We start from the raw sequence: 26,448 nt of genomic DNA, 5'->3' as shown, positions 1-26,448 counted from the left end.
GTACCGCAAAAAAAAAAAAACAAACAAAAAAATTTATTGAACACCTAAGATATGCCAGGTGCATTGAGGGGCAATGAAAGGAACCCCTATAACTTTCAGTTTATCTGCATGAAGTAAAATGTAGTACCTACATCTTAGTGGAAAGTATCTGTGAGAGGATTTGAGGTTTTAAGGGTTTTGTGTGAGATCAAGGCTAAAAATAAGAACCAGGGCATTCATCTCTTTGAGCGCAGATTCCTCATCTGCGGGAGGGAGTGACCCTATATGTACCTGTCACAGGATTTGTCACATGTGAGGTAGCTTCCCCGCTAGTCTGAGAATTCCGAGGGCAGGGATCACGTGGGTTTTACTCACCGGCACAGTGTAGGCTCAGTAAATATTTGTGTAATTGATGACTCTCACAGGGACTTTCTAGATCTAATATTCTGTGCTCTGCTATGGCTAAATTAAAGGCCCAACTACATTCTGTGAAGGCCCAGAAAAAATGTTGCTGGATCCCAAGGAACTTCCTAGAATAGGTGCCCTTTGACTTGGACCTCAAAGGTTAGATGGGATTACAGTGGGCAGGGAAGTCCTGGATTCCAGTGACCTCTTTCCTGCCCTCTGCCCTCAGGGATCTACCAGTTACTACCTATGTGCACTTGGACTCCAATTTTCTCACTTGTAAATCAATAGTGACAATAATTCATGGTGTGCTGGAAAGGATACTGGATGTGGAGTCAGAATATTTGCATTTGAGTCCCAGCCTAACCAAAAAATAAGTAGCTGCATGACCTTAGGAAAGTTACCTCTCTAAGTCTCAATTTCCCTACGTGCAAAATAAAGCAGTCAGACTGGATGACCTCAAAGACTGGTTTCTTCTGGCTCTAAAAAATCTGTATCACAGGGTCATTCTTAGGATCCAATGAGATGATGCAACAAAAATGCTTGTAAACTATAGGGTGCTCTGAGTGTGGTCTGTACTACTGAGGACAGATGGGTGTAACACCAAGCCAGCTTTAACGGAATACTCTTTCCTTTCCTCAGTCCTCTGCTTCTCCTTGGCCACACTGAACCTCCCTGGAAAGCTCTCTCCCTCGGCTTTCCTCCCATTCCCATGGGACATAATGTCTCGGCTCCCAGGTGCTGCAAAATACAAAGGGCTTGGAGCTTGGCAGCTGTGGGTTGGGGCACAGGGTGAGGGGAAAACCAGCCCAGAAGCTCTTATTACTTGCGTCCCTGGTGTCATCATCCCCACCCCCCAACCTGGCCTGGAGGGAATGAATTGAAGAGGGGGGGATGGAGGAGTTTGGCTGGGGGAGCATGTATATAACAGGGCAGGATCCAGGGATGGAGGCCCCAGAGATAACCTCTTGCTAGTTGTGTGACCTCTTAAGTCTGTCACTGCTCTGGGCCTCCCTCTTTTGTCTATAACATGGAAAGGAATCAGAAAGAAGAGGTGACCCTTTTCTCACAGGTGCTTTTCCAACCAATCCTGAGGTTCTAAGTGAGTTTTCCCTCCTCAGCACATAATCAGCCTTTGAGTTTCATTCACCAGCATTCTTAGTAAGTGTCTACTATGTGCCAGATGCTATATTTGAGGGCCTGGGATTTAGCTAAATAAAGATTGGGTCTCAAGATGCTCATAGGGAATTCCCAGGTGCCAATGGTTAAGACTCTGCACTTCCAACGCCAGGGCCCAGGTTCGACCCCTGGTCAGGGAACTGAGGTCCCACAAGCAAGCCGCGCACTGTGGCAAAAAAAAGACGCTCATAATCTGGAAGAGGAGACAGATGAATGAACCAGTAACTATAATAAATGTGATGTGTGCGATGATACAATGCCAAATCATAAAAGGGCAGAGGAAGAAGTTACTTTGTCAGAGGAGAGGAGGCCAAGGAAAGTTTCCGAGGATGTGACCTTGAAGAAGATTGTGAATTATAAAAGAGAAAGGGGATTTCAGGCAAAGATCAGCATATCAGGTTAAGGCCCAGGGGTGTGAAGGAGCAGTGTTTGGTAAACCACTAGTTAGGCAAAGCTGGAACTCACTGGTTCAGTGGAGGAATGGGAGGGAAGAAACTGGAAAGGAAACCTGAGTAGATCCTGAAGGGTCTATGTTCTATGGAGTTGCTTGGACCCCATCGTGTGGGCAGCCGGGGAAGGGATTTAGACCCAGAGTAAGGAGATGAGATTTGGATTTTTAGTAATTCCCATCTGACGTTCAGTGTGCTCTGTCAAAAATGTTGCAGTCACCCACAAAATTCACCCTTTCAACCAGTATTTTTTGGAAATCTCCCCCACCCCATGTGCCAGGGCTGTGCCAGGCACTGGAGACACAATAGTAGGCAAAACCAGACATCCTGTTCTTGTGGCCCTTGCAGTTTGGCAGGGAAGACAGACTTTCATCAAATAATTACACAAATAAATACAAAATTACAGTGGAGAGGAGTGCTAAAAAGAAGTATATGGTGCCAGGAGAACCTGTAATTGGAGCATTTGACATTGCCAGGATGGTCAGGCTAGTTCCTCTACTGAGCTGAGCTCCAAAGGAAGAGTGTTGCCTCAAGGAAAGGTGCTAGAAGGCTCTATGGGAATGGGCTTCTCCTGCCTCAGAATCCCCATCCAATGCACATTTCTCTTTCCAGTCAACAGACACTGTAGACTTCAAGTAGGTATGTGTAGTATTCAACCTTTTATCTTCAGGACCTAGCCAACATTTGCCACAGAATCAGTGCCCAGTGAAGATTTGAAAAAAAAAAAAAAATAGAAAGGAAAAGGAGCAATACCCTCCCTTTAGGCACTTTAGATATTTGAAGATAGCAGTACGATTCCCCAAAGCTTCTTCCTTCCTTCAGTTGCTTCTCCCATGACACAGTTTCAAGTTCCCGTCACTGTTCTGGTCATTCTGTTTAATTGTGGTACCTGTCACACGTGATTTAAAACATCAGGGATGTAGCCCTGTGCCATGTGCATTGGTCTCTTGGAGTCAGAAGACCTGGTTTTATTTAAGCCTCTTTTCATCATTCACCTCTTCAAGGTGCAGTTGTTTTGTGTGTGTGTGTGTGTGTGTGTGTGTGTGTGTGTGTGTGTGTGTGTAATGGAGATATTGGTTCTTCTCTTACAGGATTTCTCTGGGAACTAACTGAGATAATAAGAAAAAAACTTTGTAAACTCTAAGAGCTAAACAAACCTAGAACTTAAATATTTGGAGGGCTGCCACATGAGTGAAAAAATAGATTTATTCTTTGGGTCTCCAGAGAACAGCGTTAAATCAATGAATAGAAATTACCACATGCAGCTTTCAGCTCTATGGAAGGAAGAAATGTTCTAATACTCAGAACTGTCCATCAGTGGTGTGGCTGCCTTTGGAGGTGGTAGGCATCCAACATTGGGAACACTCAATGTAAGTATGCTGTAGAAGGAATTCCTTTTTTAAGTGAGCGGGCGGATTGAGTAACTTCTAAGATTTACTTTTAATTTTAGAACTCAACAATCTGATAGTCAAGACAAGTGGAGGAGCTGGGAGGGGGCATCTGTGGCAGAGAGAGTAGCATGAACAGACATATGGAGCAGAAATTAGTATTGCATGTGTGGGTGACAAGGAGGAAACTCCAGAAAGAAATGATGGATCTGTGTTGGATCAATGATTCAATCAAGACAGAGAACATAACTAATATTGTTGAGCACCTGCGTGCCAGACACACGTGATTCCATTTAAGCTTTGTGGGTGATTTCCAGCCTTACGCTCTGGTGGAGGGGAGATTGTTGGCCTTAGGAAGTCTTAGACATGGTTGGAGGATCTCCTATCTGGAAGGCTTCAGGGTGGGCTGGGTCCTGTCCTGAGGGGCAGAGAGGGATTTAGAATACACAGTCTGGTTGGGCTATAGGCTGTGCTGAAAATACACACTTGTTAAAAGACCGAATTTGAATCCTGACTCTGCTTCCTTATAGCTTGTGACTCTAGCAATTTACTTAACCTCTGTGACCCTTGTCCTGCTTCAGGCTGACATAATAATTAAGAGAAATAACGTAGAGCAAAGGGCATCCCAGGAAGAGCACAGGCTTTGGAATCAGACCTAGCTTTGAATCTGTCTGCCATGAACTGGTTGCAAGATTGTAGGCAAGTTATTTAAATTTTTCTCATCTGTAAGTAAAGATAACAGTATTTCAAGGCTGTTTTGAAAATTAAGTACAGTAGGAAAAGTGCTTAGCATAGTGCCTGGCACATAGCAGTTTTATTTTGTTAGTACAAATAATAAGATCCCATATATAAAGCACTTATCAAAGCGCCTGGCACATAGCAAGTGTCTGTCGGCCACGCTGACAGGGCTGCTGCAGGCCAGGATGGTGGCTTGTGCATCATGGTGTCCGCTCTCTGGCATAAGGCTCTGCCCATATGAAGAGCTCAATGAGTGTCTGCTTCGTAGAAGTGAATTGATTGCTCTTGATGACACGGTCTCCTTCCTCAAGTAGCCAGTGAGTCATGCCTCTTTCTTTCTCCTCCTTCCTGTCTCCTCTTTGGTTCTATTTCTGACTCTCCTCAGTGGGAGGGGAATCAATGTTCGTCAAAGTGATTTTTAAAAATAAAAGAGAGAGGGAGGTTTAGAAGCGATTCTCTGGGCTACTTTCTATTGAGCACAGGGTAGTGAGAGCTGGATTGTTGTTTCCAACCTTGCTTTTCTTTAGATGAATAACAACAACAACAACAATATCAACAGTAATAGCAGTAGCTACTATGAACTTCATTGAGCACCTACTATGTGCCTGGCACTCTGCCAAGCTCTACCAGTACATTGTCACTGATCCTCACATAACCACTTCAGGGCTGGTATTATTATCACCACTTTATTGATGAGGAGATTAAGGCTTAGAAAAGTAAAATAATAATGAAAATGACAAATACTCCTATATTTGAGTATCTATTATGAGCCAGACATTTAAAATAATCTTAGTTAATTACAAACACCCTACAAAGTAAGCATTATTATTCCATTCGAATCGTGAGGAAGCTGAGCCTCAGAGAGATGAAAGAACCAAGCTGTCCAAAAGCACACAGTTGATGAGTGGCAGAGCTGGGAGTCAGACCAAAGCCTGATCAACTCTTTTTAAAATTTTTATTATATTAATTTTTTTTTTTTGGCAGTACGTGGGCCTCTCACTGTTGTGGCCTCTCCCGTTGCGGAGCACAGGCTCCGGACGCGCAGGCTCAGCGGCCATGGCTCACAGGCCCAGCCACTCCACGACATGTGGGATCCTCCCAGACGGGGGCACGAACCCGTGTCCCCTGCATTGGCAGGCAGACTCTCAACCACTGCGCCACCAGGGAAGCCCCAACTCTTTTTTAAAAATACATTTTATTTATTTATTTATTTTTGGCTGCATTAGGTCTTTGTTGCTGCGTGTGTGCTTTTCTCTAGTTGTGGCAAGCGGGGGCTACTCTTCATTGTGGTGGGCGGGCTTCTCATTGGGGTGGCTTCTCTTGTTGCGGAGCACAGGCTCTAGGTGCGCGGGCTTCAGTAGTTGTGGCTCGTGGGCTCTAGAATGCAGGCTCAGTAGTTGTGGTGCAAGATCCCTCCGTGGCATGTGGGATCTTCCCGGACCAGGGATGGAACCCGTGTCCCCTGCATTAGCAGGCAGATTCTCAACCACTGAGCCACCAGGGAAGTCCAAAGCCCGCTCAACTCTTAACTCATCCATTCCCTTTCTGTCTGGCCACTTTCTGCTCCTTGAGGGAAGCATCATATTGAGACCCTGGGTGGAGGCATCCCTGGGCAGGTTTGAATGAGAAGGAAGTGGCACATGACATGAGACTCATTCACTCCTGTTGGGCAGACCCTGGGAAGCTGGCCCTGCTCCTGGGGCTGACTGTGGAAGTACAAAAATAATGCCTAAGTGACATTTACTCTGTTTCAGGAACTGTTCCAAGCATTTTAGATATAATGACATTCTTAATCTTCACAATAACTTTGTGAAATAGGTATTGTTATTATTCCCATTTTATAAATGAAGAAACTAAGGCCCCGAAAGGAAAATTGCCCCAGGAGGGGATTACTGAAGAGCATGAATACCAGGAGACAACAATCATTGGGAGCTATTTTAGAGGCTGCCTGCCATTGTCACATAGTAAGTGCTAAAACAGGGGTTTACACCCAGAAGTCTAATTCCAGAGACCGTGCTCCTAACCTTAAAACTATATGGCCTTTTTGTTTAGCAAGGTGGTGATTGAATCCCTACTGTGTGCATAGCCCTGTGCTAGGCACTGGGAGTACAGAGGTGAAACTGATTCCATGTCCAAGCTCATTTATTATTCTATACCAGGATTTCCAATTAATTGGGCATCAATTGGGTGGCAGGACTCTTTGTCAAAGAGCTGGGGCACAGGGCCAGGCTCCAGGCAGAGATAAGAGACTGGAAACTCTCATAGAGAAATGGTATAATGTGGGTGGAATGAGAAGAGATGAGAACTGCTGGCAGTGCAGTTGCTCAGAAATCCTGCTTGGGCCTTTAGATCACCAGTCTGGACAGGTGGCTTAATTCTAAACCCTACAGGACAAGATTTAAGGTCTGAGCCTGTAGATTGAAGAGAGGAGTCTCATCTGTTGTGTTGGCTCTGAGGAGCTCAGGAAGCAGAGGTAAGAGCGTGGGAGGGGAGGATCAAATTCTGCTGCAGTGTTTCATAGGTACACACACACACAGAGCTTTTGTGAGATATGGCAGACAGTGAATATTTCTCTAATATTAGTGCCTAAGATTCCTGTGTTAGATGTTTACTCACTCACTCTCACTCCTCACTCACTCAATCATCTATCTCTTCATTCATTCTTTAATTCATTCAGCCACTCACCCATTCATGAGCTGGATAAAATTCTGTTTGCCAGAACTCTTAGGGAGAAGTACTGTGTGTGGTCAGAAGGAATACTCTGTTAGGCTGCTTGAGGTAAAGAGTAAGACACCCAAAAACCTGCTCAGCAAACAGAAGATGGTGATTCCTATGCTCTCCAAGGATGGGGAGTGTGTTAAATGCAGATTTTGTTTTGCTGAGTAATGTGCAAGTCTGGGTCAGAGCTGAATTGCTCAGGACATGAAGAAACTGAGCCCTGCCAGAAACAAAACCCATCTGTCATCATGCCCTGTAATTCACCTCTTAAATACCTCTTGAGTCTATTTCTACTCCATCCTCATTGCTACCACTCTAGTTCAAATCCGTCTTAGGTTGCACCTGAGCCACTGCAAAGATCTAACCAACCAGCTTTCCTGCCTCCCATCTCTACTTCCTCCAGTTCATTCTCCACATCAGAGTCAGAGTGATCTTTCTAAAGTTCAGATCCAATCATGTTAATCTCCTGTCTCAAAATCTTTGACCCTAAAAAGATCAAGTTCAAACTCCATAGCATGGCATTCAAAGCTCTTTCTAGCTTCATCTACTCACTTCCCGCCGTTCCTTAAGTTCTTCTGGAATAGTCACTGGAAAAAAATCTTCCTTCTGCCAAAATACCCTTCCTTCACTTTTCTGCTTGGAAAATTCTTCTTTCGGAAAATCCCTGTTTGTCTCCTTCTGTTACCAAGTAAGCACATTTGTAGGTAATGCTCCTGGGCTTGGTACATGGGAGTGGCTATGCCATCTACCACATTTCCCATTCTCCTCCTGGGCGTATTATAGGATTGTGCTTTCTTGGGTACGGGCATGTGACTTGCTTTGGCCAGTGAATGGGAAAAGTGGAAGAGCCAACACATGACTCATACACTTTCTTTCCCTCTCGTAGCCACCCTGTCACTCCTTTTTTTTTTTTTCGGTACGCGGGCCTCTCACTGTTGTGGCCTCTACCGTTGCAGAGCACAGGCTCCGGACGCGCAGACTCAGCGGCCATGGCTCACGGGCCCAGCCGCTCCGCAGCATGTGGGATCTTCCCAGACTGGGGCACGAACCTGTGTCCCCTGCATTGGCAGGCGGACTCTCAACCACTGCACCACCTGGAAAGCCCCACCCTGTCACTCTTTATCCTGGAATGAGGAAGACAAAAAGCAGAGCACCCAGCCAACCCTTGATGGATATGTAAAAATAGTGAAAAATAAAACCTTGTTTTTGAAGCTGTTGAGATTTTGAGATTGCGTATTATTGAATAACCCAGTCTACCCTAACTGGTACACTATCTCTGCTTTGACATCTTCCATAACTACCTAAAACCACCATGTTTCTACTTTATCTGACTTGTGTAACACATTTTCTTTATGCCACATACCCGGTACTGATGACATACTGCCACATATTGCTATTATGAGTTCAGTGGTATGTCTTAGCCACCTCTTTACTTTTACTGAGGCTTCCTTAGGGCAAGGATGGTCCTTGTTCCATTTCTGTGTCACACAAAGTATGGTTCATAGCCAAGGCAATATACTGTAATGGGTGTAGGAGTCAGACATACTTGTTTTGAATCCCAAATCTTATATTTGATGGGCAATCTCTCTGAACTTCAGTTTTCTCATCTGTAAAATGGGAGTAATGATATGTACCCTACAGGATTTTTCTAACGTTTGTGGATAACAGGTGCAACATATGTACAATTAATAGCAGGCTATAATTCTTATTGTTCTCATTATTTGTTTTTTTTTTAACCATTTATTTATTTAGTTAGGCTGTGCTAGGTCTTAGTTGTGGCATGCAGGCTTCTTATTTTTTTATTTTTTAATTAATTTATTTATTTTTGGCTGCTTTGGGTCTTCGTTGCTGCGCATGGGCTTTCTCTAGTTGCGGTGAGCTGGGGCTACTCTTCTTTGTGGTGCATGGGCTTCTCATTGAGGTGGTTTCTCTTGTTGCAGAGCACAGGCTCTAGGTGCACAGGCTTCAGTAGTTGTGGCACACGGGCTCAGTAGCTGTGGCTCGCAGGCTCTAGAGCACAGGCTCAGTAGTTGTGGTGCACGGGCTTCATTGCTTCGCGGCATGTGGGATCTTCCTGGACCAGGGCTCAAACCCGTGTCCCCTGCATTGACAGGCAGATTCTTAACTACTGTGCTACTAGAGAAGTCCAGCATGCAGGCTTCTTAGTTGTGGTGTGCAGATATCTTAGTTGCGGTGTGCAGACTTCTTAGTTGCAGCGTGTGACTCTTAGTTGCAGCATGTGGACTTCTTAGTTGCAGCATGCATGTGGGATCTAGTTCCCCGACCAGGGATCGAACCCAGGCTCTCTGCATTGAGAGCATGGAACCTTACCCACTGGATCACCAGGGAAGTCCCTATTTGTTTTTATTATCATTATGGGTAGTGTTCAGTAAATGCCTGTGGATAAATCTTTCATTGATTGAGGTATAATGGTATGTGCACTGGACTTAGAATCAGAAGTCCTAGATTTAAGGCATAGCTTTTGTCACCAGCATTGTGGCCTTGGAAAAATCACTTACCCTCTCTGCATTTTTGCATTCTCAACTACAAAATGTAAATACTGATCCCTACCTCATAGAGATTATTATAAAATTTAAATAAGATAATATATGAGGAAATGTTTTATACGCGCTCAAGTATCACACATCTAAAACTAATGATTCAGAGAAGACCGGCTGGCCCCTCACATAAGGACCATGTGGACATTGTGAAGCATCCCAGTGTACTCCAGTAACACTTTGTTGTGGGGCTTGGCTTATCTTGCTTACATGTTTGTCTTTCCAACTAGACTGTGAGCTGCTTGAGATAAAGAATTGTCTTCGTCTTTTTTTAGTAAAAATGTTTGTTTCTCCTTATATAAGTAATACATGCTTAGCATAGAGGAAATAAAAATAGCTGAAGAAAATGAAAATCCTGGTAATTCTTATCTTTCATACAGAGATAATTACTATTAACCTTTTGATGTGTTTCTTTCCAGTTTTCTTCTCTGCATATATAGTTATGAAACTGACATTATATCGCACATACAAGAATTGTTCCATTATAATAAATATTCTTATATAAATAAACACATTAAAAATCTTGTATTTTAACCATTCTCCTATTGTTGAATATATAGGTTGATGTCAGTTTTTCAATGTCTAAATAAAGTTGTAAGAAGCATTTTTGTGCATAATATTTGTCTGATATTCTATTTTTGTAGAAAAAGTTTTTAGAAGGAAAAGTTTCTAGTTCAAAGGGTACAACTATTTTTAATGCTCTTGGGACTTCCAAATTGATTACCAGAAAGATTGAACCAAGTGTCATTCCCACAAGCAAGGTATGAGGTTATACATCTCACTACATCCTCAACTATAATGGGAATTATAATTAAAAATAATGTTAAAACCTATTAATATAATGATTATCCATTTACATTTCTTCTGTGAATTGTTCTTTACTCCTGCTCATTTTTCTATTGGGATTTTAATTATCTTCTTATTAATTTCTATGAGGTTTCAGAAACCATTTTATTCTAGTCACCAAGTACAATAAAAGATACATAATAGGTGCTCCTTAAATATACTTTGGATGATTTTAATTGTCCTGGGGACTCTTTAGAAACAAAGCAGACTTTCTAGGAGGCTGACACTTTCCTTTTCCCACCCAGGACACGGCTGGACAGGAGCGGTACCGGACCATCACCACAGCCTATTACCGTGGAGCCATGGGCTTCATCCTGATGTATGACGTCACCAATGAGGAATCCTTCAATGCCGTCCAAGACTGGTATGAGATTCGTTCCTTCACCCACTCATCAAACTGTTCATGAAAACCTAGTACGTACTAGGCTCTGTGCTATGTGCTAGGGAAACTCGAATGAATCAGACATGGCTCCTGTCCTCAAAAAGTTCACAGATGAGAGGAGAGGACAGATCAGTGAGCAGGCAATGAAAATATCATGTGACAGGTGCAGTGATGAGAGTGGCACCAGGGCTGTGGGAACCCAGCGGAGGGCTCTGACCCAGCCTGGGAAGTCAGGGAAGTTGCCCTGGAATTGCTGACACATATGCTGCGTTTTGAAAGATGAACAGGAGTTAGCCAGAGGGACAAATGGGTAAGAATGTTCCAGAAAAATAGTACAGATGTGCAAAGATAAGAAGGTAAGTGAGAGGGTAAGAAGAGCAGAGGTCATGAAGGATTTTATGTGCTGGGATGAGGGATTTGGATTTTATCTGGTAGGTGAGGACATTTGAACAGGGAAACAACAGGTTCAAATTAGTGTTTTAGAGAGATCATTCTGGACATAGTGCTAAGTGAATCCACATATTGCTTCCCTATAAAGTTTATCCCTGGGCCGGGTGTCCAAGTTCATAAAGATTCAATATCTTGATACGATAGAAATCGGCACAGTTCCCCAGAAGTATAACCTCTGAGCAACTTACATCTTTCTTCCTGGAGCATTACTCACAGGGAGAAGGGAGCACGAGAGGAAAGGCACGTGAGACAGAGGGTCAGGACCCGGTGCCCCTAATCAATGGAAAGGATGGGGAAGATGGAGCGTGTGTGCCTGGCTCTTCTTCACAATCAGAGAGGCTGAGTAGGCTGGGCACACAGCAGCAGAGCTGGCCAGTGCCAAGCTTGTCTCCCGCTCTTCTTTGCCCAACAGCTACCCTTTGAAGACTTCCTGTCTCCCAAGGAACAGTTGTCATGACTATGTGCAGCACTGTTGGTGCCTTGGAGCCTTGAGCTGGGAGTGGCCTTGCAGGCTGCTTGCCATGTTCTCCCCGCCCACCCCCTGAGTTCTGAGCATCAGTCTATGGTGCCACCCACATGCCTGTCACCCATGTGTGGTCCTTCTTAGTCTGTTGGTCATCCCCTTCTTCCTCCTTTCTCCCCCTTTCCTTTTAATAAGTCCTCTCCACCTTCCTTTTTTCTCCTTTCCTCCCTCTTTTTTCCCCTCCTCTCTCTTTATGCCTCTTTTTTCTCCTGCTTTTTTCCTTTCTTGTTCCCTCTCTTCCCTCCTCCAGTCATGATTTTTCTCTTCTCCTCCCTTCTCCCATGTCTCCATCTTTCCCCCCCACCTCCACCACGAAGTGATTAGCTCTTTCTTTAAGTATCTCCACACTGCCCATTCCCTGTCGGCCTTGACCTCCTTCCCTCTCTCCATCAGTCGCTGTTCATTCTGCCTCAGGCACACAGTGCCTTTAACACCTGGTGAAGATTCCTCCAAGAATAACCTAAGTTGCTAATCTGGGAGCTGAGCCTGGATGGTGGTGGGAGGAGGGAGGAAGATGACAGAAGAGTGGCATGGGAGACTTGGGGAGTTGGCTCCATGTACCTGTCGTGAAGCTGAAGACTGAATGTCTATCTTTCCCAAGCTCTGGCCTTTAGTTTTGCCTCTGGGGAACTTGGTCCCAGCCTAGCACCCACCTGCCATCTAAGCCCCAGTACCCAGCACAGAACCTGGCTCTCTGTCGGTTCACCACAAATGGTGGTTGAGTAAATTCCAGCCTTTGAGGGAGTGGCTTTTCACCCTTAAGGAGAAGATTGGTGGTGAGATGAGCTTTAGGAGCAGGGTTGGCTATCGGTCCAGGTTGCAGTTAGGGTTAAGTTAGATTGTCAGTGTCAGGATAGGGTCATATTTTATTTAGATCTGCTTCAGGATCAATCATTTGCTGGCTTCTTCCTTCACCAGACAATCAATGATTTTTTTCTCTGTGCTCTATGCTGGGGGCTGGTACCCCAAAGATGAATAAGCCTGTCCCTGCTCTCAAGGAGAGGCAGATAAATTCAGCCAAATGTGACAGGCGCCACAAAAAAGAGTAAGGGAACAAAAGGGAAGGTAATTGTTTCTACCTGATGAGGTATTTGGGGACAGAGTTAGGCCAACTACACAAAAAGATGTCTCCTCAATAAAAAGGTCTGATTTTATTTCCTCTGTTTAAAAGTTTGTTTCTCATTATAAAAGTAATACATGCTCACTTTCAAAATTTTGAAAGGTAAAGTATTTTTTTAAAGTTTTGGGACTTCCCTGGTGGTACAGTGGTTGAGAATCTGCCTGGCAATGCAGGGGACACGGGTTCGATCCCTGGTCTGGGAAGATCCCACATGCCTCGGAGCAACTAAGCCCGTGCACCACAACTACTGAGCCTGCGCTCTAGAGCCTGCAAGCCACAAGTACTGAGCCTGAGTGCCACAACTACTGAAGCCCATGCACCTAGAGCCCATGCTCCACAACAAGAGAAGCCACCACAAAGAGAAGCCCGTGCACAGCAGTGAAGAGTAGCCCCCGCTCGCCACAACTAGAGAAAGTCCGCACGCAGCAACAAAGACCCAACACAGCCAAAAATAAATAAATGAATAAAATTTCATAATCATCCTACGTGAGGGAAACCACTGCTGACATTTTGGTTTCTACAAATAATAATGATCTAAGGCCTCAGTGAAGATTTATGAATCACAGAGGAGGAGGGAGAGGCTTGTTGGGCCAGGGGAAGCTTGAGAAGCCTCCCCCAGGCAACTGTGGGATCAGCCCTGAGCCTTGGAGGATGACTTAGTGTGGGGAAGGGATTTCCAGTAAAGGCAAAGGCACATGCCATGGAAGAGCCTTTGGGGAATGGGTGAGGTTTGTGAAGTGAGAGGAAGGGTGATGAGGCTGGAGAGACAGGATGTAAATGGTCTTGAGCGCCTAACTGAGGGATCTAGACTTCATCGCTTAGCTAGTCCAGGGACCAGAGAAGGCTTTTAAGAAAGGACGAATCATCTGATAGATGTTTTAGAAAGAGCTCTCTGCCTGTGAGGAGAGGGCATTAGAGGTGGGCTCCAAATAGCTGAGTGAAGTTTGCAACCAGGGCTTAAGGGTCAGCATCTGTGACAGCCAGCAGGAGCAGAGGTCTGACTGTCCTAGGATGAATTAGCTGACAGTATCTTGTGTGTTGTGAACCCCACTGAAGGGGCTTCTGTGAGCTTTGCAGGGTCCTTTCTAGCCTAGGAGGTTGTCGTTAACACCGTCATCTCTCTGTCTCTCTTTAGGGCTACTCAGATCAAGACCTACTCCTGGGACAATGCGCAGGTCATCCTGGTGGGGAACAAGTGTGACATGGAGGAAGAGAGGGTTGTTCCCACCGAGAAGGGCCGGCTCCTCGCAGAGCAGCTGGGTATGTGCATGACATGTGTGTATGCACGGGAGTGGGGCAAATGGAGAGGACAAGTGTGTGTTTGTATTTGTGACATTAAGGATGTGCTGTGATTGTGAATTATGTGCATATGTGCTCTGTGTGTATTGTTTCATATTTGTGTGATGTACATATGGGCTTTGTGCTAGTGAATTCTAGGTATTCATTATTTATTATACATGTATATTTTGTTACATTGAATGTATAAATAATTTTTTATAGATTTATTTATTTTTGGCTGCGTTGGGTCTTCGTTGCTGCACACGGGCTTTCTCTAGTTGCGGTGAGCGGGGGCTACTCTTCGTTGCGGTGCTCAGGCTTCTTCTTGCGGTGGATTCTCTTGTTGTGGAGCATGGGCTCTAGGTGCATGGGCTTCAGTAATTGTGGTGCGCGGACTCAGTAGTTGTGGCTCGCAGGCTCTAGAGTGCAGGCTCAATAGTTGTGGCGCACGGACTTAGTTGCTCCGCAGCATGTGAGATCTTCCCAGACCAGGGATCGAACCCATGTCCCCTGCATTGGCAGACGGATTCTTAACCACTGTGCCACCAGCGAGGTCCTTTAATGTATAAATAAAATGTAAATTTATGAAATCATTTTTTTAACCAGCTCCTTCCACAAAGGATTTGAGGTATCCTATAAAAATCATCATAGTATCAATACATCAATAAAAAAATAAGTGAGACAATTGAAGCAAAGCGAAAGCAAGTGTAGGAGAACATAAGAGGAGGCCAGGGGTGAGATAAGTGTATATTTTATAAGTTTTTGGGCATGTGCAAGAGTTGGGCCAAAATATTTGCTTTGAGCTTCCCAGCAACCATTGCAAAGAAGGAAACATAATCAGTTACATGGTTCAGAGATGGTCCTTAAGATGAAAACAAACCTATTATTCCAGAGAAACACTGCTCTCCACTGGCAACTGTAGAGCAGACTCTATATGCTGAATATGACAACGTCCTTAATATCAAACATGCCTTACAGCAACTACAACACTGAACATCGTAGGCTGTGTCTTACAATTTCTCTCAGTGTAAACTGATGCTTTGTCACCAAAATACAATTCACGGCAAAAGTAATTGCATGAGGGATGAGACAACATGGTTTAAGCATGCAGCTCAGTGACGCTCTGACTTTTTCCAAGGTTAAAGCACCTTGATCCTTGTGCTCCACTGAGACCCAGGTGCCTCAGATGTGTCTCAGTGACTGCACAGCAGGACACCTACCTACACTTGCTTAAAAGAGCAGCCTTTCTTTTCTTCCTTTTTTTCTTTTCTTTTCTGTATTGAGGTTCAATGTGAGATCACCTTAGGGAAGTCTTCTTCTAGAAGAATGAAGTACTGCTTAGCTTTTAGCCAGTCTCCCTAAGTATTTCTTACAACCTACGTGCTGTAAGTATTGAGGAATAGGGAGTTTAAAGTTATATTCTCTGCCAGTTTCTGAAGTACAGATATTTGGGCTGGTAGGTGGGAAAATTGTATCATATACAAGTGTGAGTTGTGTCTTGTATATATTTGTGTTATGTGTATTGTGAGTAGATGTATAGGAGAGTGTCCTATACTTCTTTTTTCCCTCTCCTGTCCTCCAGTGTGTCCTGGAATAGAAATTAACACACTGTAGGTGCTTAATAAATACGGAGGCTGGGCCATTTGGCTCTTGATGGTTCTTACCCCATCACAGAGGTTCTCAGGATCCAGAATGTGCCTCTACCCATTCCCATAGTTCACAGAACAGTGAGCATGTAGCGAAGCCCTCACATGGGTGACCTCAGGCTCTCTCTTTATGTCTTCAGCCTGCTGTCGCCGAGACTCCCAACGCTGTCCCTGGATCAACGATGTACCATCTGTTTGAAAGGCTCTTTTCTACTCCCCATCCCCTACTTTTATCCAGCTGTTGAAAGCCCACTCAGCTTTCAGAACATCTTCACTGCTCTGAAGCCTCTTCCATATTCCCCCAGCTCTTTTCTTTGTGCCCCCACTTAGTGTACCCCGTACATGCAACAGGCACAGTACCCATCACACTTGGGTGCACTTGTTTCCATATTTGTCTCCAGAAAGCTCCATGACGACAGGAAGTGAGTCTTGTTTATCTTTATACCCACCATGCCTGGCAAATGGCCTGGCAGTGAGTAAACACTGCAAGACTATGGATTAACATTTTATGGAGTCAAGTATTTGGCTACTTCATTTTACTTCGTTCTAATTATGACTTCCTGAGCTCCTACTCCATGCCAAGTACTGTGCTGTGAAATAGGCTATGTTCCCTGGTCTGAGACAGAAATAGGGATCCACCTGGTGATCAATGTTGTGATAGAGGGATGTGCCGGGGTTGTGGGAGCACAGAGGAGGCACATATTCAGTTGGGGTCAGAGAACATGACGCCCACTCTGAGTCTTGAAGACAAGTAGGAGCAGCCAAGTGAGAAAGAAAGGCAAGGACGTTCGGGCGGTGGGGGGGGGAATAACACTGGCAAAGGCAAGGAACAGAACTCTGTGTTTAGGGAACCATAAATCATTGGATTGTGTGAGTCTAGAGTAGTGCTTCTCCAAGCGGGAGACTCATGTCACTGGAAGTGTGCAAGATGATTTTATGTATATATTTTGGTGTGTATTAGAAAAAATATATAATCAGCATGTCAAGCCCTTAATGTTAAACAAGACTAAGTTTTTAAAAGGTGAGTTAATTTTATATTTGGAAAAAATATAGCCAGCATGCCAGACCCTTATGACTAGCATTTTAAAAAGGTGTGTTAGTTAAACATTTATTAGGTGTTTACCATGTGCCGGGCCCTATTCTAAGTGTTTAAAGTATTACTCATTTAACTTAATCCCCCTAGAACCCTCTGAGATAGGTACTTTTCTTATATCCAAGTTGTTCTTTTAACAGATGAGAAAACTGAGGCACAGAGAAGTTGAGTAACTTGCTTAAGGTCATACAGCTAGTAACAAGTAGAGTAGAGTCAGAATTTGAATTCAAGCAGTAGTCTGGCTCCAGAGCCTGTGCTTCTAACCATTTAACCTCACTATACAGCAAATATCGTAATAACGGCTGGCATTATATGAAATGCTTTGCATTAATTATCTCATTTAATTCTCACTATAAGTCTTCAAGGTAGGTCATGTTCAATACTCTGAAAAATTAGGTTCTTGCTCAAGATTACACAATTAGGAAGTGGTAGAGCCAATAAAGATCTATCTAATTTATGTAGGAAAACAGATGGAAGTGAGATTAATTCTTACTACAGGGTTTAGGAAGGTACTTAAAGAGGGCCTTAATGAATTGGTTAGATTTGGGGAGGTCGAGGTGACCCATCTCAGTCTTACACAACTTCCTGAGCTTTCCTCTACTGCTTACCAGAACTTGCCTATTTACATGTCTGTCTCTCTTGGTAGACCTCAGCAGTAGCAGGGGTTACGTCTAAAATTTTTTTTCATTATCCCAACCACCCAGCACAGGATAGATACTCATTCACTCGTACATTTGTTTATTGAAAAATATTTATTGAGCACATACTCTGAGCCAGGTTTTATCTTGGCACTTAGCTGTGATTCTTACTGTCACGGAACTAATGGGGGAAAGGGACACTAAACAAATAATTATACAAATAAATATATAATTAAAAATTGTGTAAATGGGTGAATTGTATGGTATGTGAATTATATCTCAATAAAGCTGTTAAAAATTGTGGTAAGTTCTATTTGACTTAGGACTCTTATTATGGCAAGTGATAAAATCCCAAATTAAACAAGCTTTAATTTTAAAAAATAGAATTTATTAGCTTATGAGTGCAACTTAATTGCACTATTTCTTAGCTTTGTGTATGCCTTCAGCCTCTTTCTATAGTCAGACTCTGAATGGGGAGTAAGATGGATGATGGCAGCTCCAGATTCATATCTTCCGACTTCTGCAAAAAGAGGATTCTTGCTCCCAACTACCTTATGTCAATCTCAGGGAAGACTGAGATTGGCTACCTGTGAATCACATGCCTGTCCCAGTGGCTGGGGGAGGCAAGTATTGTAACCTATCGCCCCACCACAGTTGTTTAAAGTAGAAGTTCCATAAAGGAAGGAATGGTGGACCGATAAGAGTAACATAAGTCCACTGCAAGTGCTATTAAGAAAGTAAAAAAGAGAGAAACCTAATTTTAGACTGGAGAGTCAAGATCTTCTGAGAAAGTAACGCTTAAGCTGAGAACTAAAGGATCAGAAAAAAATTAGGCAAAGATTGAGGGTGGGTCAGGGAGGGGAGTGTTCTACATCAAGACCAGCCCTAACGTAGTTTAGAGCTGAAAACGCTCATGAGATTTGAAAGACCATGTTGCAGGGACTAACTAGTCAAGGGGAGAGTAGTGGGAGGTGAGGGTGGAGAGGTGGGCAGGGGCCAGATCATGCAGGATCTTGCAGACCATGTCAAGAATTTCACAAGGATGTGATCATATCTGCGAGCAGTGAGAGAGGATACTCAGCCTTCCTCATCCTCACCCTCTGCTACACCAACTATTAAGTAAGTCTCAGTGATCTGCTTGCCAGTGCAGTAGGGCCATCCTCTGCTTTATGGGATTCCTCTTCAGAACTCCCTTTCTTTTAGTGTTTCTCAGCTCTCTCAGCCAGAACTACTGCTATGGCCAGCAACTAACATTTATTAAAGCTTTGAGTAGCAGCAGGTCTTCTATATCCTCAAAGTTCCTGGGACATGGATGAGGCTGTAGAGACGCTGAGGCAAGTGGATCTTTGGGAGGGCAGAGAAGTTTCAGGGACTCCTATTCCAGGAAGCATGACATGTTAGGGCCTCTACCTCTTTGTGCGGCTCGAAAAGGGGCTCCTTGTCTCTTCCTCGATCTGACTGGGAATGGGTCTAGACTAGAGCCCAGGGATGCTAGTAAAAGCGAAATGTGCTTCTGCCTACAAGGGCAGGAGAAACCTGTTCAAAATGTGGTTTTGAAGCATACACATAAACACTCACTTCAGTGAAGTGTGGAGGGAAAATTATCAGCCTAGGAGTTTGGAGACTGAGGGTTTTATCCTGCTTCTGCCACTAGTTTACTGTGTAACCTTGAGCATCTTATTTCCTGTTTCTGGGTCTCAATTTTTCCCTTTTGAAAAACAGGGGATTTGGATTAGTTGAGTGGGAAGGTCTGTTCAGCTCTATCCCTCTGACTCCATGATTTCAATTCACACAATTCCCCACTCATCACTCAGTCCCCACAAGACCCTTGTACATGGCTTTGCTTATTTTAGGTTCTTGATAAATGTTTTTTGGATTGGGGTGAATTGAAACCTTGCATCACTCAGCCTGGTGCAGAGAAACAAAGACCTAGCTGACATTGAGAATAACTAACCTTGGTGTAGTGACTTATGATTCACAATGTGTTTTCACAACAATTCTCTTGTGACCCTCACTCTCACTCCCAGTCTGGGAGGCAGCATTGTCTTCAGCTCCATTACACTGAAGAAGCTGAGTTCAGACCACTTATGTTTTCTTGCATGCAATGAGCTGTGCCACACTTCCGTGTCTTTCTTTTTTCACTTGAAGATTATGTAACTTTTCTAAGCCACACAGGTCATAGGTGGAAGGTCCAGTACTCTAACTCAGCCTTTAGACTCAAAATCTTAACGCTTCCATTGTATCACCACCCAGTGGTGTTTTCCCAAAAGCTTGTAGTAGTTTCTCTTGAAACTTTACCCTCAGTCCCAGTGTTGGTGAGAATTCTTTAGATTATGTTGTGGTAACACATAACCCAAGTCAGGAGCTTGGATAATAAAGGTTTATTTCTCACTCACATTACATGCCAGCAGCAAGTCAGCTGCAACTCTGTCCATGTCATGCAACTCTGAGATCCAATCTGAGATGCCTAAGCCACACAAAGACTCTCAAAGCTTCTGTTGGGACTTGGTATGCCCACATCCATTGGCCAAAGCAAGTTACATGATGGAATCTGATGTTGATTGACAAGGAAGATACGTTCCTCCCACAAGGAGGCACTGCAAGCCACTTGGCAGTGGGTGGGAATATAAAATCTTCTACAGGGAGGGCGGTGAAAAATCTGCCACAATCACTGAGCACGTGATGGACCCTGGTGCCATAGAGGTGAATAAGTTCCCTGCTCTCAAGTTGCTCATTGACCAGGGAAGCAAAATAGTAGAGAGATAATCTCAACGTCCTGTTTACTAGCATTCTCCACCCTTCTCCAGCTCTGTCTCTCTATTGAAACCGCCCCCTGGGAAGTTGACCTTTGCAGGCTGTGTTTCCCAGCCTCCTGTGACAGTGGCTTCTGGCTGGGTTTAGCCAAGGAGAGACACTGGCAAGTGACGGGAGTTGGGGAAAAGAGAAAAACCTGCATGTGTGTCTCCCCCACCCCTTGGCAGGCTCCCCCAGTAGAGGCTGCTCCTCTTCTCTGACTCCTGCTCCCACAGTTTTAACTTCCTTTGGCCCCATTAATAGTTTTCTTTTCTGTTAATAATCTCTGGGTTTCTTCAGTATTCTGTTTGGCCTCTTAATTCTTCTACCACCCATATAACCAGTTCCCTCTAGTTAAAATTTTAAGAATAGTTCCCATTTTCCTGATGGACTCTGACTGAAACAATCATGTCAGGTACCATGGGAGTCTAGGGGAGAGGTGCATTGTATGTTCTGAGTGGTGGAGATGGGGTGGGGAGAGAAAGGGAAGGCTCTGTGGAATCAGGGATTCCACAGGTGAGTAATGAAGAGGATTAGGTGTAGGAACTAAAGAGTAGTAAGTAGCATGAGTAAAGAAACAAAATAAGAAAGTGTCGATGTTTCTGGAGCATGGTGTGAGCCAGGAGGATGAAGCTGGGGAAGTGGACAGAGGCTGAGCCATGCAGAATCTTGGGTGTCAACCTAATGAGGCTGGATATTGGATGAATTAAACCTCTTTGAGTTCCAGTGACACAAATCTAAGTCAAAATAGCTCAAGTTATAAGGACAGGGGCATAGCAGAAACAAAACGGAAGAGAATGTTGCTGGAAATGAGATGGTTAAGAAATTAAGAGCCAGGGTGTTGGATGGATTGTCCACCTGAAACCCAAAGTTCCTGAGAATGAGTACAAGCCTGGGTGGAAAGGAAGACAGTGAATCCCTTGCCAAAATCATCAGTGACCAGAGGGGCTTGAGTTGAAGACTGATACAAGATGGAGATGATGAGGTATCAGAGCAGGCTAGAGAAGGGATTTGAACATAAAAGTAGAGGAGAAATGTTCTGGGGCAGTTTCAGGGTGAGGAGAAGCAAGTTTAGCTAGTTGTGAGTTTCTGAAAAGAGTTCTAAAGTCAAATTCAGAAGCAGGCAGTGTGGACAGAGTCAGTGGAATCTGTGGGGCTGTGACAGCTGCCTTTGGACAGGATAGGTAAACAGGAGCATTTTGGGGGTGGGAATCATCTCAGATTCAATTAAGAATTGGGCCCAATTAAAGGCAGCAGAAATTCCATTGTTCTGAAGCCAATTAGAGGGAGGAAAGGACTGGAGGATAGTCTGATTAAGTGGTCATCATCTTCCTGAGCTCTCTAGATTCTCAGCTTCTGAGGCTCCTGACTAATGAACCTGAGGAAAGGTTACCACCTGGGCCTACTAATGAAGAGCCTTCCAGGAGTCTGACAGTCGTTGGGTGGAGGTGCATTTGGGATTGTTCTGCTAACAAAAGAGACCCACGGGCTGGCCAGGGTCACGCGCCAGTTACTTGAATGAGAGTTCTCATACCTTGGGTATCTTTGAGACGGCAGTGATGACATCTCCTTGGCCTGACATACGCGCTCTCCGTGTTTGGTTACTTACTCCCTCTTCCGTCACCACTTTGAGCTTGCTGCTCTAATGATAACAAACTGCTATGATCATACTGGGATATACCAAGACTGCTTTTTGTCCCATTATATGTGTTTATGCAGTTTCCCCTGCCTGGTGTCCTATACAGGCATGTGCTCACACATGTCTTTATCTAGCTGATATCTGCTTAAGAATCAGCTTCTCCAAGAAGACTTCCCTGGGCCCCAGGCTCAGATAAGTGCCTCCTCTGTGCCATGACAGTTCCCTCACTCCCCACCCTTCCAGCATTTATCACACTGTCAGTGTGTCTATCTCCGCTTCTCAAGGTTAGGAACCTCATCTGATTCACTTCAGTGTCCCCAGTGCCCAGCACAGGGTTTGCCGTGCTTATTGAGATGAGTTCTCATGAACCCCACTGTCCACAGCCCCTCAACCACATCCTCCATGCTCATTCCCGTCTCCTGCATCCATCTGTCTGTTCATTCAGTTAACATTCACCGAGCCCCTACTCTTCTGGCTGGTACTGGAGCTCAGATGAATGACGTGGTCCCCGCTTGGGGAGCTCCTTGGACTTCCACCATGCATGGTAACACATGCTGTGGCAGAGGGAAGCACAGAGGAGGAGGCAAAGCCATACCTAAGCTGAGTCCTAAAGAATAAGTTAGTCAGGTGAAGAGTTTTGCTCTGTTCTGGCCTTAAAGACACCCATCGCCACTAACTTTTGGAAGCCTATTCCCCCTCTCCTCCCCTGCCACTCTCTCTCTCTGCCGCATTCCTGCACAGCCTCTGGTTTGCTCTACCTGGGTTATAGTGTATTCTGTCACTGTCCCAACTGAGAGTGAGACAAGGGGGCATAAGGGATAGAGCCCTGGCCCCATCCCTGAGCCTCAGTTTCCCTATCTGTAAATTATAAGTGATAACCCTTGCCTTGACCCCCCCCAAAAGTTGTTTTAAAATTGTATTTGGGAATCGTTAAGGACTATGAACGTGTGAGGGACTGACACTCTGATAAGTGTGTCTTTTCTCCACAATTAGATTTGGTCTCCCCTTGTCCCTGGCACTCAATGCAAGACCTGGCACAAAGTTAATATTCAATAAAGACCTGGTTTATTGATTGACCCTGAATGATGAAGAAAAGAGGCTTTCCCCAAAGGCCCTGGGGACTGATGGAGGGGCAAGGAAGCTGGGACTCAGATGGGCTGGGAACATAAGGGAAAGGGAATGGTCATGTATTACACGTGCCAACCACTTCACATACTTTTGTGCGTTTAATTCTTATTACCACCCTATGAGGTAGATGATATTCACCCATTCTACAGATGAGGATACAGAGGCTGGGAGAAATTAGGCAATTTGCCTGAGGTCACACAGCTTGTAGCTGACAGAGACTATATTCAAATCCAGGCTGTCTGACTTCTGGGCTTCTTCCCACTGCCCACCTGCACAATGGGACACGTCCTCCCCTCAGTGCCAATTCCACAGAAGGGATTGGTGATCCTGGCCTTGACCTGTGTCCCCATCTTCATCCAAACTGATGGTTTAAGCCTACTTACTTCTTTACCTGTTTGCCCCTTTCCTAGGCAAGCAACATATTCCGCCCACTTCCCCAAACACTGTCACTTGTAACAAACCAGTCAAAGGCCAGAGTGTCAATGTTTATGATATTTGTTAAGGAAAAGCTACATGCTGGAGGGTCTCTCAAGCCAACTGCGTCTCTACAGCCTGAGGATAAGGAGCCAGCAGCCGCTTCCTTCTTCATCACATGTCCTCAATTAGCAGGCACTTCTGCACCTTGCTTTCTCAGGTCGGGAAATGGGCTACAGGAGAGGCTGTCAACCAGAGGCGGGCTGGCAGGAATTGCGAGTGCCTTCAAGCTGGCGTGGCCCGGGGAAGAGGAGCCCTGTTTGTACCTGGGGGCTTCAGCCCTCTCTGTGGACAATGGGATAATAGGGAAAAGGAGGGAGGAGGAAAGAGACCCCCCTCCTCTGTGGGGGAGGATGACAAAAGAGGGAGGAAAGGGATGAAGGGGAAGTGAGAGGAGCAGATGAAAGACGAGCAGAAAGAAACTGTCATTGTAACAGGCAACTTCGTACAGCAATATCCATTGTCTCGCTCAGTCCTCCAGGACTGCTCTCAGCAGGAAGATGCTGTTGTTATTCCCATTTGACAAACAAGGAGGCCGAGACTCAGAGAGGTTAAGTGATTCAGAAAGATGAAGTGACTTGCCCAGATTCAGACACTGTGGTAGTCAGATAAAAGCAAAGGAGGCCGAAACGGGAGGCAGGGGTGTGTATGGATGTAGGAGCTAGCCAGACCCAGATCTAAAACCAGTTTCCACTAACACAGTCACGTGACCTTGTGTGAGTTAGGTAATCTCTTAGAGCCTTCATTTTTCTTTTGTAGATTGGAGATGATTATATTTACCCCACAGGCTGTTGTGAGAATTAAGGAAAACAATATTTGTAAAGCTCCTAGCATAGCATCTGGCATATAGTAGGCACTCAATAAATATTAAGGATCCCAAGGAGTATGAGAAACATAAGGGGAGAAGAAGGAGCTAACATGGAAAAAAGGGAAGAGGGAAGCTTTTGAGGAGAAATAAAGATGGACTCAGAAGGAAGGGAAAGAGGAAGGTGGACAGACAAAAGAGGAAGGAGTAGGCCGACACAGGGACATGATGGAGAATGGAGGCTTATGCTTCTAAGGGCTGCCACCAACCTGGCCAAGACCCTCAGTTGGAAAGCAGCCACTTTGTCTGAATCAGGAGGGCCTTGCTCGTGTCTCCTGGGACAACCAAGTTCTGTTCATTGTCACAGAAAGTACCTTTAAGGATCTCAAGGTGCAAAACAGACAAGAATGTCTCACCCTTCAGGTGCAGTTTTTCCTGGGCAATTTGTTGGGTCCGTGTGAGGAGCGAGAGATCCAGGGCGATTCCTGGAAATTCAGGGAGGAGGAACCCCTCTGAGGGGAGATAACCCAGTGTGTCTGTGAGTAGACAGAGCAAATGAAGCTCTGCTTATCCAGTGTGGATCTTGGAATGTCTCCCAGAACCCAGACTAGACTGGCCAGGCTGGGGTGAGTAGAGGCAGGGGAAAGTGGAGTGAAAGCCCTGGTCAAAAAGGACAAAGCTTGGGCTTCTTATACTGGTGACCTTGGGCAGGTCAGCTTACTTCTCTGAGCCACAGCGTGGGCATTAGTGAAATGGAGAGGGTCTGCCTGGACCCTCCTTCTCCCAGGGGTGACATGAGGATCAAATGAGATAATGGATGCTGATCAATGCTTTGGAAGCTCAAGTGCTGTGTACACATAGTCAAGTAGTCACTCTCAGAAAACACCTAATCACACACACACACACACACACACACACACACACACACACACCTCCCGTGTTATCAGGCACAGGACTATACACTTTACATGCATCATCTTGTTTAAACCTTGAAATAATTCTATGAGATACATAAAATTATCTCAATTTATAAACCAGGGAATTGATTCATAAAGAAAATAGGTGACTTGCCCAGGGTTACACAGCTGGTCAGTGATAGAGCCAGGATCCGTCTGACTCTAAAACCAGTGCAGGTAATACCTGCCCGGTACCCTCTCCTTGAGGCAGAATCCTCTGCCCGTGGAATTAGGCCTCCTTGCTTTACTCCTGAGCACTGTCTGTATTAATGCAGAGTGTTCTGGCCAGGGGGCATGAAAAGGAAGGGAAAGATCCTTACTGCTATCTCTCTTCTATCCTCAGGGTTTGACTTCTTTGAAGCCAGCGCCAAGGAGAACATCAGCGTGAGGCAGGCCTTCGAGTGTCTGGTGGATGCCATTTGCGACAAGATGTCTGATACGCTGGACACAGACCCCTCCTTGCTGGGCACCTCCAAGAACACCCGTCTCTCGGACACCCCGCCACTGCTGCAGCAGAGCTGCTCATGCTAGGCAAGGCCCACCGTCCTGATCTCACTTCATTGTGGCACCACACCCACTTTGCTTCTCCGTCATACACTGTCTTCCCTCAGCTGATTTGCTGCTGTTCCTTGCCTGCAGTGGAAGTGGAAGCATGCCCCTGGGGTTCTGTATGGATGGCCCCACTCACAGACACTCAGCACTAGACTAGCTAGGTCATAATGTGGGCAGAGGTTCATTTTACAAAAGGAGAATCCACTTTATGAAGGGGATTCACTACAGGGACTTGGAAAAGCGAGTCTCTTTCCTGCCTTTAAAATAAGATTTCCTCCCTTGACCAAAATTTGACACACCCACGCACACTTTTCAGGGCCTGGCCAACTGTGTAAAGTGAGACACACCTGCATAGCTAATCCTTTTGAAAAAGACCTCTCCATACACAACCTGCTTGTTTCATATCAGGCTCCCTGTGGGGCTTCCTCTCACCACTAGACAAGCCTTGTTTCTCAAAGCCCTCGCCTGTTACCACGGATGCCCACAGGGCCTGGGCAGTTGCTGTGGTGACAGGCCAGAGCTAATCTCCAGAGAGCTCAGCCTCTCTAAATGATGCTGAAGGAGCAAAGGCTGAGTCAGAAACACACTTAAAAGAAAAAGATTATCCCCTGCAAAATGTCAAAGGTTCCTGCTGTATGAGTGAGCAAGTGCATGAGCTCAAGAAAGACAAAGAGAGAAAAAGAGAAACACAGGCAAGATAAACAGGTCACG

At 45.0% G+C, this 26,448-nt stretch overlaps 1 protein-coding gene across 1 annotated transcript in view; it reads left to right on the top strand.

The window, feature by feature from the left end:
- The window catches only part of RAB3B (RAB3B, member RAS oncogene family), a 58,960-nt gene extending 32,858 nt beyond the window's left edge, over positions 1–26,102 (top strand). The window contains exons 3-5 of the mRNA XM_065878781.1: positions 10,506–10,624; positions 13,871–13,995; positions 25,529–26,102. Of these exons, the coding sequence (XP_065734853.1) occupies positions 10,506–10,624; positions 13,871–13,995; positions 25,529–25,716 (432 nt within the window). The 3' untranslated portion in view covers positions 25,717–26,102. The remainder of the gene's footprint in view (positions 1–10,505; positions 10,625–13,870; positions 13,996–25,528) is intronic.
- The last annotated feature ends 346 nt before the right edge of the window (positions 26,103–26,448 follow it).

The sequence above is a fragment of the Phocoena phocoena genome, chromosome 1 (genome assembly GCF_963924675.1).
Source record: "Phocoena phocoena chromosome 1, mPhoPho1.1, whole genome shotgun sequence".
Lineage (NCBI taxonomy): Eukaryota > Metazoa > Chordata > Mammalia > Artiodactyla > Phocoenidae > Phocoena > Phocoena phocoena.
The sequence above is the reverse complement of the archived record's forward strand: the minus strand, read 5'-3'. Positions and strand labels throughout refer to the sequence as shown.